This window comes from Morone saxatilis, unplaced genomic scaffold (genome assembly GCF_004916995.1).
Source record: "Morone saxatilis isolate NCDOM2014 unplaced genomic scaffold, NCSU_SB_2.0 Contig3, whole genome shotgun sequence".
Taxonomy (NCBI): domain Eukaryota; kingdom Metazoa; phylum Chordata; class Actinopteri; family Moronidae; genus Morone; species Morone saxatilis.
The window spans coordinates 2,708,578-2,723,356 of NW_023339873.1; the positions used below are offsets into that span (position 1 = coordinate 2,708,578).

The following is a 14,779-nucleotide window of genomic DNA, read 5'->3' on the forward strand; positions in this document are numbered from 1 at the left end:
TTAATACTGTGGTGGTCATGATTTCTGTTACATGAACTGAAAAAAACAACAACAATCTAACTGATCTAACAATGTGTACCACTTTCATATTGACATCATTTTAAACTTTATATTTTATATAAAATGTGTATTTGTCCTGGCGATCTAAGCAGCTTAGAACCTGTTCAGGCGGGCAACTCAGTGGGCTTTAAGGGGTGTTATACATCCAAGTAAGTTCAATAAAATCCAGACCCAACATTTGGGTTGAGTTTATTTGTCAAAATATGTAACAACAACAGGCTAGTAATGGGGATCTGTGTCTAAATGGGACCATGCTTTTAATTTAAGTTTTATGTTGTTTTTGCCCACAGCACTGTACAACTGCGTTTGCACACAAGCCACTTAAAGAATGATTCTGGTTTATTCCAACTTCTGACGTCAAAATCAGACAACATTAAATGTTGTATAACTTCTAGGTTATATCTGTCATTAATAATTGAATAGTTTTTTCAGTTATTATAAAAGCATTAATATCTCAAATTCTATATATGCTACATATACATAAACATAGACATAACACTTGATACACATGGTGCCCCATGGTTAAGTGCTAAATGTATTGGAACACTTTATCAATAAAGCCCCCATGTGGTCAGTTATCCTTTCCTTTTGGTTAAAGGTTATATATACGAAATGTACTGCTACTAAATGCATCTCAGACCAAAGTATTTGTTCGATAGGACCCACCAGACTACATAGACAAAACCAATAATTTTATCTCAGTAATCGGAAAACACACTTTAAACACACATTCCCAAATGCTGACAGCTTTAAACATGGCACATATACTTCTAACTTGTTCAGCATATTTCATATTTTAGCAGCAGCTTGTAGCAGTCATGCATATTTCCTTCAGAAAAATATTTTTTGTCTTTTTAAATAGGCTTGTTTTGCATAATCGAGGGACAACACAGATTACGAAAATGTAATAAACTGCCCTCACCTGCTTGTGAGACTTTGTGTATAGGAGTGGAAAATTCATACAAAAACCACGAAAAAAACAAAAAAACAATTCAGATTTAGTGGATGTCCCCTTTTACGTGCTTGATCATACGTTTTGTGACCTCATACATAAGCTGCTTATTAAAATGACACCACTCGTTTTAGGCTGCTTTGAATTACAGCAGCACCAGACCTGCACTGTACAGCCTCCTCATAAATTTCACTCCACCGACTCCACAGCAGGTCAAAGTTGACATCCATGCCATGCATCTCGACAAGTCGACTGCCAAAACAACAAAGATGTGATTAATGGATGTTTTTCCGCCCTTTTAGCATCTCTCCCTCAAACAGAGTAATGACCCTTTTCAAAGACGCAAACTGGAGCCACCGCTCATCATATTTTGAGGAGTAGTCAAACAACAGAGTACTTCACCCTTTACCAATTAATCAGTTAACTAAAGTTAAGTCAGTGGCATTAAGAAAGTGCCTCCGTTTAAACACATTAGAAAGAAACCTTGTAATGCACCATTGGCCTCTAGAAGTGGTACAAATTGATTTTCCGTACTAAGATTTTCTACTTCATGCACCCTGGTTGTAAGACAAATACCAACAGTTTTATTTTCTTTGGTTCTCTAATGCAACACGTTGGTCACAAACCTCATGAAAGCAATGAGGAAACCACCACTCTCGATCCAAAACGAAGCAATAGTTGCTATGTAAATATAGGGTTTTCTCTCAGAAGAACTCATCAAGTCAAAGTTTAGTTAAACATAGGACTTTATTAGCTTCAGGGCTGAGCATCATCACAGCAACATGTAATGTTTGCACTCACAGCTGAGGGTGGATTACCTACACACCACAACACTCACAGTCTAACTATATTAATACTGACTAAAAATAACCACAGATGAACTGTAGGAACAGTGAGAACTCTATAGAACATGTTGAATACCAGTAGCATTGCAGTAACAGATCGATGTCGATAAAAATGTTGTCTAGGTGCCTGCTGGGAGGCTTTCCACTGTACTGCCACAATATGTTTTTACAAATATGTATGGTGGATAAATGGATTATACTATAGGAGTGGTTTAAGAAGTTGCTATGGACTTGCTGGTAACTGCTGTGACTCCAAGCTGAGTACAGCCTCTGTCTTTCACAGAGGAGCTGATACGACCACTCCCATCTGCCTGCAGTGGTTATTAGGCTGGCCACTTGCAGTCAGGGAGGGTTGTTGAGGTAATGTGGTAGCACCTGTGTAGGCCTCCACCAAGGCTTTAAAGATAAGCCTTTCCTCTTTGTCTTTCTCTCTATCTAAGGTTCACGCCTTCCAGGTTATGGTTGGGTTTGACATTGTGCTGCCACAAACATACACATCCCTCACTCACCCATACATTCCACTCACCACTGATGCAATCACTCACCACACCTCATGCACTTTTCTAAACAGTAATGTTGGTTCACAGAGAGCTGCAGAATCAAACCCGGGCCACTGTGGTAAAGACTCAGCCTTTGTACATGCACATGCTCTACCAGGTGAGCTTCCAGGGAGCCCCGTTTGTCAGTTTCTAAAAAATTACTTAATTAACCTGACTGGTCTCCCCTCTGCAAACTACAAACTTTTCAGAGCCGCCTTTGAAGCTTACAGGTTGTGAGTTCCGATGGTGAAGTATTCCTTTTTAGAATTTAAAAGTGTGATCGCATCAATTTTAGATGAACTACAGGAATTTTAGACCATAGCTGTCTGTGCCTTTTAAAATGAACAAATAAAACCAAGGTTGTAATGGTTAAAAATATTAAAATAAAGTTTACAAATATTTAAGTTTCATTCAAAGTTTGAAGTCAGTTCACTCAGACACTGATTTTTCACAGCAGAATGTGTCACCGTCCAAATACTAAGACTCCACTGTAGATTTAAAATTTAGATATGCCATGATGAATATTACACAACCAGGCCTGTGCATGGAAAACAAGCTAGAGCATAAGTACATTCAGCCTCCAGTGTCTCCAGTGAGGAATGGCTCAGGACTGTGGTTGTACTGGGCATCTCTTAGGTGTAAATGTGTTAAGGCATGAATGTGAAGCAGGATGTTCCTGGATAAGAGCATGCATGCTCAGCAAGACTCCTCTGAATAAATAATGGCTTAAAGAAACACAATGACAACATAAAAACGTACGTGCATATTCCATCTCCCACGCGTGTGGCCACTGGATGCAATTTGTCATCCCACTCTGCGTTTCCACCAGGTTCTCCCGTCCTCCCCCTTCGTCTGCTTAGCAGTTAAGTTGGGAATAACCTATGCTTTGTGATGGGTTGTTAGCTTTCTCTCCAAGGCCATTCATATTTTATGACAGCTTGGTGAGAGGCGAACTCACCAGGAGACACAACTACAGGCAGTTTACAAACTAATGAGCAGCGCTGTCTGCCAGAGGAGCTGAGCGTCATCATGGCCGTATTGACTGGGAGGTGGCTTGGGAAAAAAAACACATGATGATGGATTGGGAAATAATGTGGCCAAAAAAGATGTTTATGAAAGGGGCTTTCCACTGCCTCCACGGAGGTGGCTCATTACCGCGCAGAAGTCAAAGGTAGCATGGGCATTGAGGGAGGCAGAGATGGACAAAGTTGAGGAAGAATGGATGGAAAAGAGGAGAGAGTGTGCTGAATGGGGGAAGGAAAGAGACAGATGGAGTGTGGGGCGATGGCAGTGCTGAGAGTGGCAGACACACAGCGAGGGAGGAAGATGGTGAGGGAAGGAGGGAGTCAGGTGAGTGAGGGATGGACCCAGATGTAGGGAGGGAGTGTTGGAAAGATGGATGGATGGATGAAGGGGAAGGAGCAGTAATTACAGGCCTTGTTGTGCGGTTGGAGAGATGGAGGAGCCGCTTTTGCAGCACTGCCACTCTGCATTAACACAGCAGAATGAAATATTCAGCCATTAGGACTCGGCTGAAACACATCCAGTGCCCCGTCTCATGCAGCATTTAAACACCATTCATGTTCTATTCATTATAAGGCGGCCTATTACATATAATCATCATTTTGCTTGAGTTTGTACTTCAAGACATACACTCTTTTTTTCATCTGTAAATGCAACACTGCATCTGAGTCTAGAGGTGAGAGTGGCAAGTCAATACCAACTCCAATTAGGCCTTGAAATCATTGGTAAACATTGCCTGGGATTTGATTTTCTCAAGCTACACAGAAGGATGAAATGCTTTCTGCCTCACATTTGTGTCTTATTCTCTTACTAGAGTCTGAAGTAACGACGGTGAACCGCTGCCTGGATGCTGCCAAGGCGTGTAACATAGATGAGACATGTCAGAAGCTTCGTACGGAATACGTCTCGGCCTGCATCCAGCCGTCAGCCCGCTCGGGGCCATGTAACCGACCAAAGTGCAACAAGGCGCTGAGGAAGTTCTTTGACCGTGTTCCCCCCGACTACACCCATGAGCTGCTGTTCTGCCCCTGCACCGATACAGCCTGCGCAGAGCGCCGCCGTCAAACCATCGTGCCGACCTGCTCCTACGAGGACAAGGAAAAGCCCAACTGCCTGGCTCAGCTGCGGATCTGCAAAGCAGACTACGTGTGCAGGTAGAAATTAGAAATCTTGTCTAACATGCTGCCTGCTGCCAAGAACATTTAACTCTTAATTTCCCGAGTTGAGTTCAACTCGGGAAATTAATACTCATTCGACTTACTGAACTGATAATTTGCAGCGACTGTGACTTCTGTTTAGAGATCACAAAGGTCATTTTATATGTTTTGGCTCAATTTTTGCAAGTTATGTACACATTATATCAATGCTGAACCTTTTTCAAATCATATTATAATTGTTAGATATTGGTTAGACATGGTGTTCTTTTTTGTCTTAGTATAGTATAAAATAGAATTTCTAGTGACTTCACATAAAAATAGGTAAATATGTAATACATGACAGCACACACTGATTGATTTGTCCTGGTGTGTTCAAGTGCCGCTTTGAAGCTCTGATGTCCGAGATTTAAAGCTGAAATAAATTGTTTTGACGGTCAGAGGCAGAAAGTACACTCCCACATAAATGGAGAAACAAGCTTTGATACACTACATCAGCTTATAGAGTTCTTATGTTTAACTTGTTAGCAAACACCTGCCTGAGGTTACTGACACATCCAGCATCTTGTTTGATCTGCCAACTCCTGAGAAAACTATCTGGGTCTTTTTTTCTTGTTAGATGTTTGACCAGCTTCACCAGCTACTTATTTACTTTGGCTCTCTGCTGTTTCACGCTGGACAGGTATTCTACAGTAGATTTGTGCAAGCCTGAGGAGTAGTTTGTGAAAGTTGGAGCAACTCAACTATACAGACTGGAAAACACAGTCTTGTCTAATTACAGAAAATTACATTAAAGCTGCTTCAATTGTTTTTTGGCAACTAGTTGACAGACAAACGAAAGTAGTTATGGGTAGCAAATTGTTGCCTATTTACAGCATTTTCTTTGCCAGCTGTTTGGATCTGGGCAGGTAGTGTACACTCACTTCATTATAGCTTTTTTGGGCTGAAAACAGCAGCCAAACGTGCATTAAAACTTAAACAATGAGTTAAGAGGCTAAAAAGCTCTGTTGAGCTGTAGATTTGGGAAATAATTGTATGTATGTGCATTGCAACCACTTTCACATGGCAGATGGATTACTGATACTGACTAACATACTTTAGTAAGGCTCAGTCACACCAGCATTTAAAACAGCAAAATTTTAAATTTGGTTCATGTCAATCGCCATAATGAGTGTTTTTGCTCAAATCCTTTCCATTGAGTTAAAGTTGGATATTCTGTGACACCGCTGACCATTAACAATCTGCTTTGACAGTGCTGACCTTTTGCGAGAACGGACAGGAAGCTATTGTCACTTACCTGTCACCTTGATTTAACCTCCTCTGTTAGAGTATAAACTGCTCCATAAAAGAGACCTTGTTTGTAGAGACAGTTTTGGGACAGGGAAATGGAAACAATGGTATTATTAGTCTGTGTGAGCTTATTGTCCCATTAGCTATCTAGCTTGAAAACTGACGGTTAGCTAGCTGAGAGTGCTTTTGAAGCTCACTAGTTCCCAGCTAGTTTGCTTGTTAGCGATTAGCTCACCAACTAGCCAACATCACAAGCTTATTGCAGCACCTTTTTGGTCATGCAGCTTCATTTTGCTGTACCATTTTATAGTGTGACCAGGACCTTATTCTTAAGTATCATGTGTTGCAACCGAACATGAATGCACCCACCCCAAATGCTGCAAAACAGCACCTACTTTCAACTTTAACTTGGATTTAAAATGACATTGGATTACCTATGAAAACAAGTTGCAGCGGTATCTTCACCACTATTGTGCTCAATATGAAGTGCTTTGTGTAGCTATGTGGTGGCCTCGCACACTAACATCCCCTCAGGACAATAAATGGCATTGTGTATCTTGGAAGATAGGTCTGAATGGTATGATATGTTCATTTAGATTTAATTAGTCTGCTGCGTTTAATTAATTCAATTGTTATACTCATTAACTGTGTTTAATTAGTTCAATTAAATTCTGCATTCATTTTCTGAGAGAAGCAGCCAGGCAACAAGCAGCCAACTATGTGAAATAGTCATTATTAGAGCAGCCATTATCATTTGGGATTCACACATGACTTTCCTGCCAAAGTGCTCTGAAAATATTTGTCAATGTACAGCCGAGACATCAGAAGGATTAGCTGGTAATTTGCAGAAATCTGACCCTCTCTACAAGATATCGGAATGAGCCTATTTATTCTGCATTAAATCCCTTTGTATGTGAGACACCAATAAAAATAAAGATTACATTTAAATTTAAATTGATTGTAAACATCCAATCAGAAAACTAACAGTGTCTTATGAAGTCATTAAAATTCAGAGGGTGTATTTCTCCCTATCGCTGGAGACTGAAAACATGCAGTTCTCATACACATCCAGTCAGCCTCCTCCCTCTGACAGCAAATGGTCGCCAGCGTTTAATCTAGTTCCTCTTCAAATGTCAGGAAGACAAAGGGCTTCATCTGTCACGGCTATCGATCAGGCATTATTCTCCACCGCCGCCCGATGGATGGAGTATCTCAAGGCCCCTACACAGCCCGCCAATCCCGCACTAGTCAGCTGGCATTAACCGGCAGCCTGCAGAGGATGCTTTCACTTAGTGCACAGCCTATGAGTTTTACGCGCATCATTATAATGACATGACAAACGAGGGGAGAGTGGGGAGTTGTAGCGCCCTGAGGGGATCCCGTTGCAAATGCCAGTCGACGGGAGCTGATGATGCGATATGATGGCCACGATAGCCTTGTACGATGATGATGATGATGAGGCTAGATGTCTGAGCGGCTGGCAGGAAAGGTGAAGGAGGAAAGGCAGAGCGGCTGTGGGAGGATATTTATATGGAAGATCCATATTTGTCTAATCTCCTCATGGCCAGGCCTGCCAGACACTGCCCACGGTATTTAGAGAGCAGAGCCAAGGCCTATCTTTGCCCCTCATTGACTCTTTACAGCCTGGCAACCTTCCATAAGACAGCTCGCTGGGGAAAGTGAGGAGGAAAGAAAAAGAGGGATGAATGTCACCAGGGGTGACTGGAGTCGAGGTTGAAGTGCTGCAGAGCGGGAAATCTTGAAGGGGGCTGATGTAGGTGTATAGGTAGGTAGATGAGCGTTGGGGGTTTCAGATCCACATCCTGTTGTTGAGAGAAAGCACCGATGCCGGCCATTCCTCGGTGACACAAAGTGTGCAGCAGCCAAGCACGAGTAAATGATGGATGGCATGTTATTGCTCCCACAGGTCTCGCTGGGCACAGTTCCAGTATGATTGCCAACCTTCCGAGCAGAGCGCCAGTGGCTGCAAGCAGGAGAACTACGGAGCATGTCTACTTGCGTACACTGGCCTGATGGGTAAGAACTAAATTTTCCTGTGCCAGCTCTGGCTCACCCACCTTCTGTGATAGATCAGAAAAAAAAGGTTTTAGAGGGAGGAAGGCGGAGAGCAGAGAAGTGCACTGAACAGGACTCAAAAGAATGAATCAAGGATTGTGATGAGAAGCGTGGTCGAACAATCGATGGAGCGCTGATTAATGTGGCTGCAGCATGCCCGGCCAAGTCGTTGGTATTATAAGTAGTGCAATTACAACTATTGACCGCTGTTTTGAGAGAATTATCCCTGACATGACGATGAGTGGGAGCAGGCAGAGGCGTAGAACATGGCTTATTGTACTTTAGATAAAAACTTAACAAAAGATCACATAATGCACAAAAGGTTGTTTAAAAACCACTCAGTCTAAACATGTCATTATGGGACAACAATACTGCACTGAACTGCAGCGGCTAAAAGAGTAAAAAAAAAAAACATAAGTTGTTTAGTTTGTGAGGGACTGAAGGAGACAGATTAAGGAAGACAGAGACAGAAAGCTGTGCAGCAGTGATTGGCCATTCTAGACAACTGAAGTAGAAGTGAGACGCTGAGGTGTTGTTGTTTGGAAGTCTGGAACCCAGAAAATCGATGGAGGTAAATCAGAACTTTTTTCGCAACACAGCCTCAAAGTGCAGCAATTCTATTTCCCACCCCTTTTAAAAATACAAGCTACAAGACTATATAGCCCTTCCCAGAGAATGACTTCCCAATCATTTCCCACTGAAAAGCTCCAAAGGCAGAAAAGAATAAAAAGAATACATTTGAAAGACCTCTGTGCTGGTGCCTGGACTTTGCACTGCGGGCCGCTGCACTTATCAAAGTCCACCAAGCTCCCTGCCCCGGTGGATATGCATGTTAGAAACTCTGAAAACTAGAAAAGCTAAACCAGAGCTACTGTACTTGTTGTTTGGTCTTTATCTGTTGCATCAAAAACAACTCACAGAGACATCGAGAGAAGGATGCTGTATAAGCAATCAGCTCTGTGTCTCTTTTTTTATGCATTCATATGATAAATACATCCACAAAGAAAATCACATTTAAAAATAATTGCCTGTCACAAAAGATCAGAATGTTTTTAGCAAATGTTAGCTGGTTTCTAATACCCATTCCTGTGAAAAACACAGACAGTACAACTTTATTGGCTCAGTAATGTAAAGCCCTGTCAGCAACTGGGATTGAACCAGTGAACATATGATCACCAGGCTGCCTGCTTAACTAACCTGCCATTCTTTGTCTCTATTCACTTCACTTTTATCTGTTCTTCTTCTTTTTGATATTCCTCTCGGTTTCTCTCTCTGTGAATATATTTACGTGCACACTAATAATTCAGTCTTAACCTGATTAGGTCAATGTTGTGATGATCGAAATTGCCTTGTCTTTATTTAATTATCATAATCAGAGTAAGGTCATAATCAGGATAAGCGTACCAAGATTAAATCAGCCAGAATTTTGCTCAAACGTTCAATTTGTTGGAATATTGAATTCCTTAGTCAGACAGTATTTCTAGCTCAAAATGGCACAAGGCAGCAGGTTGAGTAGCTTGAATAACACCTAAACAGTTCAACTAAATAAAAGACACTACTTATTCATGTGATCTTATGTTCAGATCAAATCATTGTGTTATTAACCTTGAAACATGGAAGTTATATTACTTTGGTATGCGTACAGAACAACGGTGTTGTGTCTCCCTCTCCTCCCCTCTACAGGAAGCATGATAACTCCCAACTACCTTGACAACTCCACATCCAACGTGGGACCCTGGTGCTCCTGCACAGCAAGCGGCAACCACAGAGAACAATGCAATGACTTCCTCACTTTTTTCCACGACAATGTCTGCCTGAGTGAGTACCTTCTGCAGAGAGAGACCTCTGGCAACACAGTAGCAATAACAACCATGACAAAGAACCGGGACAAGTGTGCGCATTAAGAAAGTGTACTTATACAAAAATAACAAAATAATCAATGATACTTCTAAACCTCAAAAGTCCTTTTGATAACAATTTGTAACACTAAAACGAGTCAGTCTAAACCAGTTAATGAATATTTTTGCATTTGCTGCTCTTACAGTTCCTTAAAACTATATTTTGTGGTTTATTTCGTGCACAGGTAAACAAAAGAACACAACTTGCAGACACTTTATATAAATATTATTTTCAAGCCTTTTTAAGTCTGATTTTGATATTTGTTCAGACATAATATCCTGAACAGTGTCTGTTTTAGGCAGAAACAAAATAATATATTAAAATTATTCTCTTCCAGAATTAGAAAGGGGTTGGAAACAGCATTTTACCATTACATAATAAAATTACAGGAATTAGAAAGGAATAGTTAAAGAAGTATTCATCATTTTATCCTCTCATTTGCTTTTTTGCAGAGAAATCTGTGCTTTAAACAGGATTGAGATTAGTTTAGCTCGCTTAGCTGAGTTAAATTTAGCATAAAGACTGGAAACAGCTAGTCTTGCTCTGTCTAAAGTTTTACAGACTACACGTACAACATATGTGGTTACATGTGAGCATTAAAAGGTGCTGGTAGGTGTATTTTTGGGATATAGCCAAGTAGTATCAATCTTTTAACTGGGCAAGAAAGAGAATAAAATAAATAAAATTTTCCTTTTTCATTATAACAATCAATTCAACAATATTTGGACTCATAGCCTCAATATGAAATGCTAGCTACTGTCCTGTTTATCAATAAGAAAACAGAAAACAAAGTCCTGCCCAAGTTGTCAAACTGACTAGTCCTCTCCAGACGACCACTTTGTTTCATTTTTCAATATCCGTGAAGAGTGAGCACTCCTGACACATCAGTGACACAGTGAAGACTACACAGTCACTCCCTCGCCATGTCTTTACTTCAGTCAGTATTAATTTATATCTCTGCACACATAGGACTTCGCAGACAAACCATCCCTGAGTGATCGCAGCAGTGACAGACCAGTGACATTAATGAAACACTACATCTGTTGACACACAGTAATGGGTTACCACATATAATATCTGTTTGTTTTGAATATGCTGGGAAAATCATCTCTGCAGAAATAAATATTTACAATAAGAGAGTGGCAGCACCAATGATAAAACTAAGACATCAGCGACTGATACACTACAGCTGATATTGCATAAGGATTATCCACCAATCCACTGTAGTCTTTTACCCTTTGTTGTAGCTTTCATTCATCCATCAACAACAACAACAACCAAACCGTTGATAGGAGATCATCTCTCTGAATGAGTGATATCACTAGTGACATAAGAATGACACCAGTGACAAAGTAATATAAACTGTAGCTGCTGGTGACACAACAGACACTGGAGTTTATTTTGGGTTATTATTTTTTCTAACAACAGAAGAAGACAAGTTCTTACAAAGCTGTCTGTATGAGTAACAACACCAGTGACAGACCAATGACACCAGTAACAGTACAAAGCAAACTGCGGCTGCTGTCATGTGGTGACAAAAGAGAATGTCAGTGTTTGTTAAGTTTATTCAAGGCTGAGTCTTAGTTCAACTATGCCCAAAACAAAATCACACAAGAAGCATCATACACTGCTTCCACTGGACATGGTTGTCTTGTTTTCTGGCGCCAAGAAACAAACTGATGCTGTTCTATCCCGTGTGCCAAAGTCCACTGGACACGTGACTGAAGCATCCACTGCTCCGCTATCATTACATATACCGGGTCTATTTTAGACCAGCTTCACTTCTCAAGTGCGAAATTCACAATAACGCTTGACATTACAGCCCACAAATTACATTACTTATAACACACACACTATTCTTTAGGATGTGTGTTGTCTAATTAACCAGTGGATCCCAACCTTTTTTCTTAAGGGACCCCTTTCCTATCATTGTGTAAACTGACGACCTCTGACATAATAATTTCACATTATACTCAATGCAATACAATACCAGAACAACTGATAAACTGTGCAATTACCCAAATAGTGAACTCAATAACTGCAGAAAGTTTGTGTAAAACGAGTGTTTGGATGAACTTTGAGCATTTTATTTCCTGTGAATATTGCATTAGAGTTTTTTTTTAGGAACTTTAGTTTTTTCTTCTTCCTCATTCTTTGCCATAGTTCTCTTAGCTCTTTGGCTGTTTAAATGGCATACTTTTCTAATGCCAGGTAAGGCTGTTTGAGAGTGAAAGCACTGTGAATATAGTTTGTGTCTTCAAGATTAAGATTTTAAATAATATTCTAAACTTTACAACAGTAAAGCAGTTTTAGTTTATTTAGTTTTCTTCATAAGAATTATAGAAATGCTGAGATATATATATATATATATATATAGGCTGTGTATATTTTTGTGGGTTTTGTGTGTTGTGTTTTCTTACACCCCTTTAAATCAAGAAACCCTCGTGACCCCTTGTGAAGCTTTTACAACTCCCTGGTAGGGGGATAGTATATGTCAGGACATAAAAGCTAGTCTTCTCCAGCATCAGTTTCGTCACATGGATCCTATTTTGGACCCGCTAAAAAAGACTGTCCCTCAGTATTCTATCATAATTTTAAAACCATACACATTACTGTTTTATAGCTACAGCTATAAAGGTTCGTCCTTCTACCCTAGTTTAGCCAAATGTTTTGTCCCCGAGCAACAATAATGAACTCCATATTAAATAATGAGGATTCCATATTGAAAACTTTTTATGATATCATTTCCCAAAGTAATATTTTCATTATAATATCATCATCATGTATATATCATAATGTTTTAAATAAATCATGCCATAATTGCAATATCAGCACTGTTACCACATTTTGCCAATTTAGCCTGCTTTGTAACAAAATAACTTTACCCTATAATAAAGCACTCACACAACTTGCTCCCTAACGTCTTCTCTTCTTCCCATGTATTTATATATTTGTCCCAGTATAAGTATTATACTGGGTATTTTATTGACATCCCAGATTAAACTGCAAAATAATTATAATATAATTTGCAGGTAGTAATCTAAAGCAGTACCAAATTTACTTGTGTTTGTGTATAAATGTTAATATTATTGTCAATTGCCAATTGAGGCAGGCGCTGAAAAGCAGGAGACTGAATGTTATGGTTTACCTTCCACTGATGTGCTATATTCTGGAAAAACAGATTCAAAATAGATAGCTGCATAAATTAGTCAAAAAAGTAAATGATGTGTTACTACATCAATCATAAGTGAGAAGCAAAATGTATTTAATGTGCTTATAAAACAAAATGTTTTACAAACAACTCTAAACAATGTTGCTGCTTAAAAACAGATTACTGCGGTGGCACAACTGAAACATGACACAGCCGCATCCGAGCTCAGGGTGGGATATCTGGTCAAAACCCATTTTAAAACAGCTTTTACATTTCATGTTGTCCCCAGTGTAAAGGTAGTGTTCTTCAGGCAAACTATTTTTGTGTATGGAAGTAGAAAAGGATACAACATTTACCAGCTTGCTGGTTAATCCTCAGCATCAAAGATGGAGACAAAAGCATAAAAACAACCATCTGGAGTGCCACCAATAGAAAAAGAAGATATACAGGACGATTTACATGGGAAAAAGAAAATAAAAAAAAGACTAAAATTTCTACTAATTAAAAACATTATCTCCTTCTCCAGTGACAAACCTCTTTGTACAGTAAACCACTTATATTAATTGTGCTCCACAAAGGGATCACTACTTGATGTTCTGTAATGGGCTTTAATGAGTTAATCAGTGATTGCAGCTGCAGATTCCCAAACAACAGAGCAACAAACTGTCATTAATAATTCCTGGTTTGCCAACTTCAAATTCATTTAAAGCATACCAGCTTGTTTTCCTGGTGTGCAGGTGTTTATGCATGACAGCAGTCAATGCTATCTCTGACTAATAATACTTGTTATAAGGATGTCACTTGGTGCTTAATACTGGAAATGTTTTTAGGAGACTGTCCTCTCAAGGAATCAAAATATGATAGAATGGGTTAACAAAAAGTAAGACATTAACGTGGGTTAGGGTTAACCCACTGCTTCATTTCCAGCCAACAGTCAGTATTGTTGTTCTCTTAGCCTGATCACGGTCATTCCCTAGTCAGGTGTTTATTATTGTAACCAGGAAGATGAAACACTTACCCAACAAAGTAGTAATTTAAACCAAAACCACAATGTTTTCCTAAGTACTTTTTTTAACCCAAATCCTAAACCTAACCAAGTTGTGTGTCTGAACCATAACCATATTCTGTTATGAGTTATTAATGGTTGCAGACATAAGGAAAATTCAAGGGACCAGACATATACCATAAAACTAAACCATAAAATCTTGAAATCCAAAATTGCACCACCACACATTAACCAAACACTGGCTGTAGATCGGGCCTTTTGTGAGTTTCATGGCTACTACAGTTTCTCCTACAGGCTTGGAGCAGGAGGGTCAGAAGAAGGCGTTGTAATCTGCAACTACACTGCTAGATGCTACTAAATCCTACACACTGGTCCTTTAAATGAGAAACACCCACATAAAAGCACTTTTGTTGCTCCTTGAAGGAATAAAACTCGCTTATTTTTCAACAGTTACTTTTAAGGATTTTGGAAGGCACAAACAAATTGTGTCATCCTGCCGATGCAGGCATCAAATCAGAAAACAATTTTACGTGTTGTTGTAAAGAGCAGTTAACTTTAATTTAATTAATTCATTTGAAGGACCAGTTGGTTTTTATATGTTACATATAACCGTTATTTTTAGGATGGACCTACTGAAGTCTCATCACTTCATTTTAGGACCTCTATATGATTCAAGCTGAGTTAATGTGACGTCGTCTAACAGTGTCTAAAACTCCATTTCCAGTGCCACTATTGAAGCTGCTGCACACACAACACACATAACAAAACATACAATTATACAAAC

At 39.6% G+C, this 14,779-nt stretch overlaps 1 protein-coding gene across 1 annotated transcript in view; it reads left to right on the top strand.

The window, feature by feature from the left end:
- The window catches only part of gfra4a (GDNF family receptor alpha 4a), a 239,729-nt gene that overhangs the window by 214,275 nt on the left and 10,675 nt on the right, over positions 1 to 14,779 (top strand). Inside the window, exons 5-7 of the mRNA XM_035673634.1 lie at positions 4,234 to 4,573; positions 7,791 to 7,900; positions 9,623 to 9,757. Of these exons, the coding sequence (XP_035529527.1) occupies positions 4,234 to 4,573; positions 7,791 to 7,900; positions 9,623 to 9,757 (585 nt within the window). The remainder of the gene's footprint in view (positions 1 to 4,233; positions 4,574 to 7,790; positions 7,901 to 9,622; positions 9,758 to 14,779) is intronic.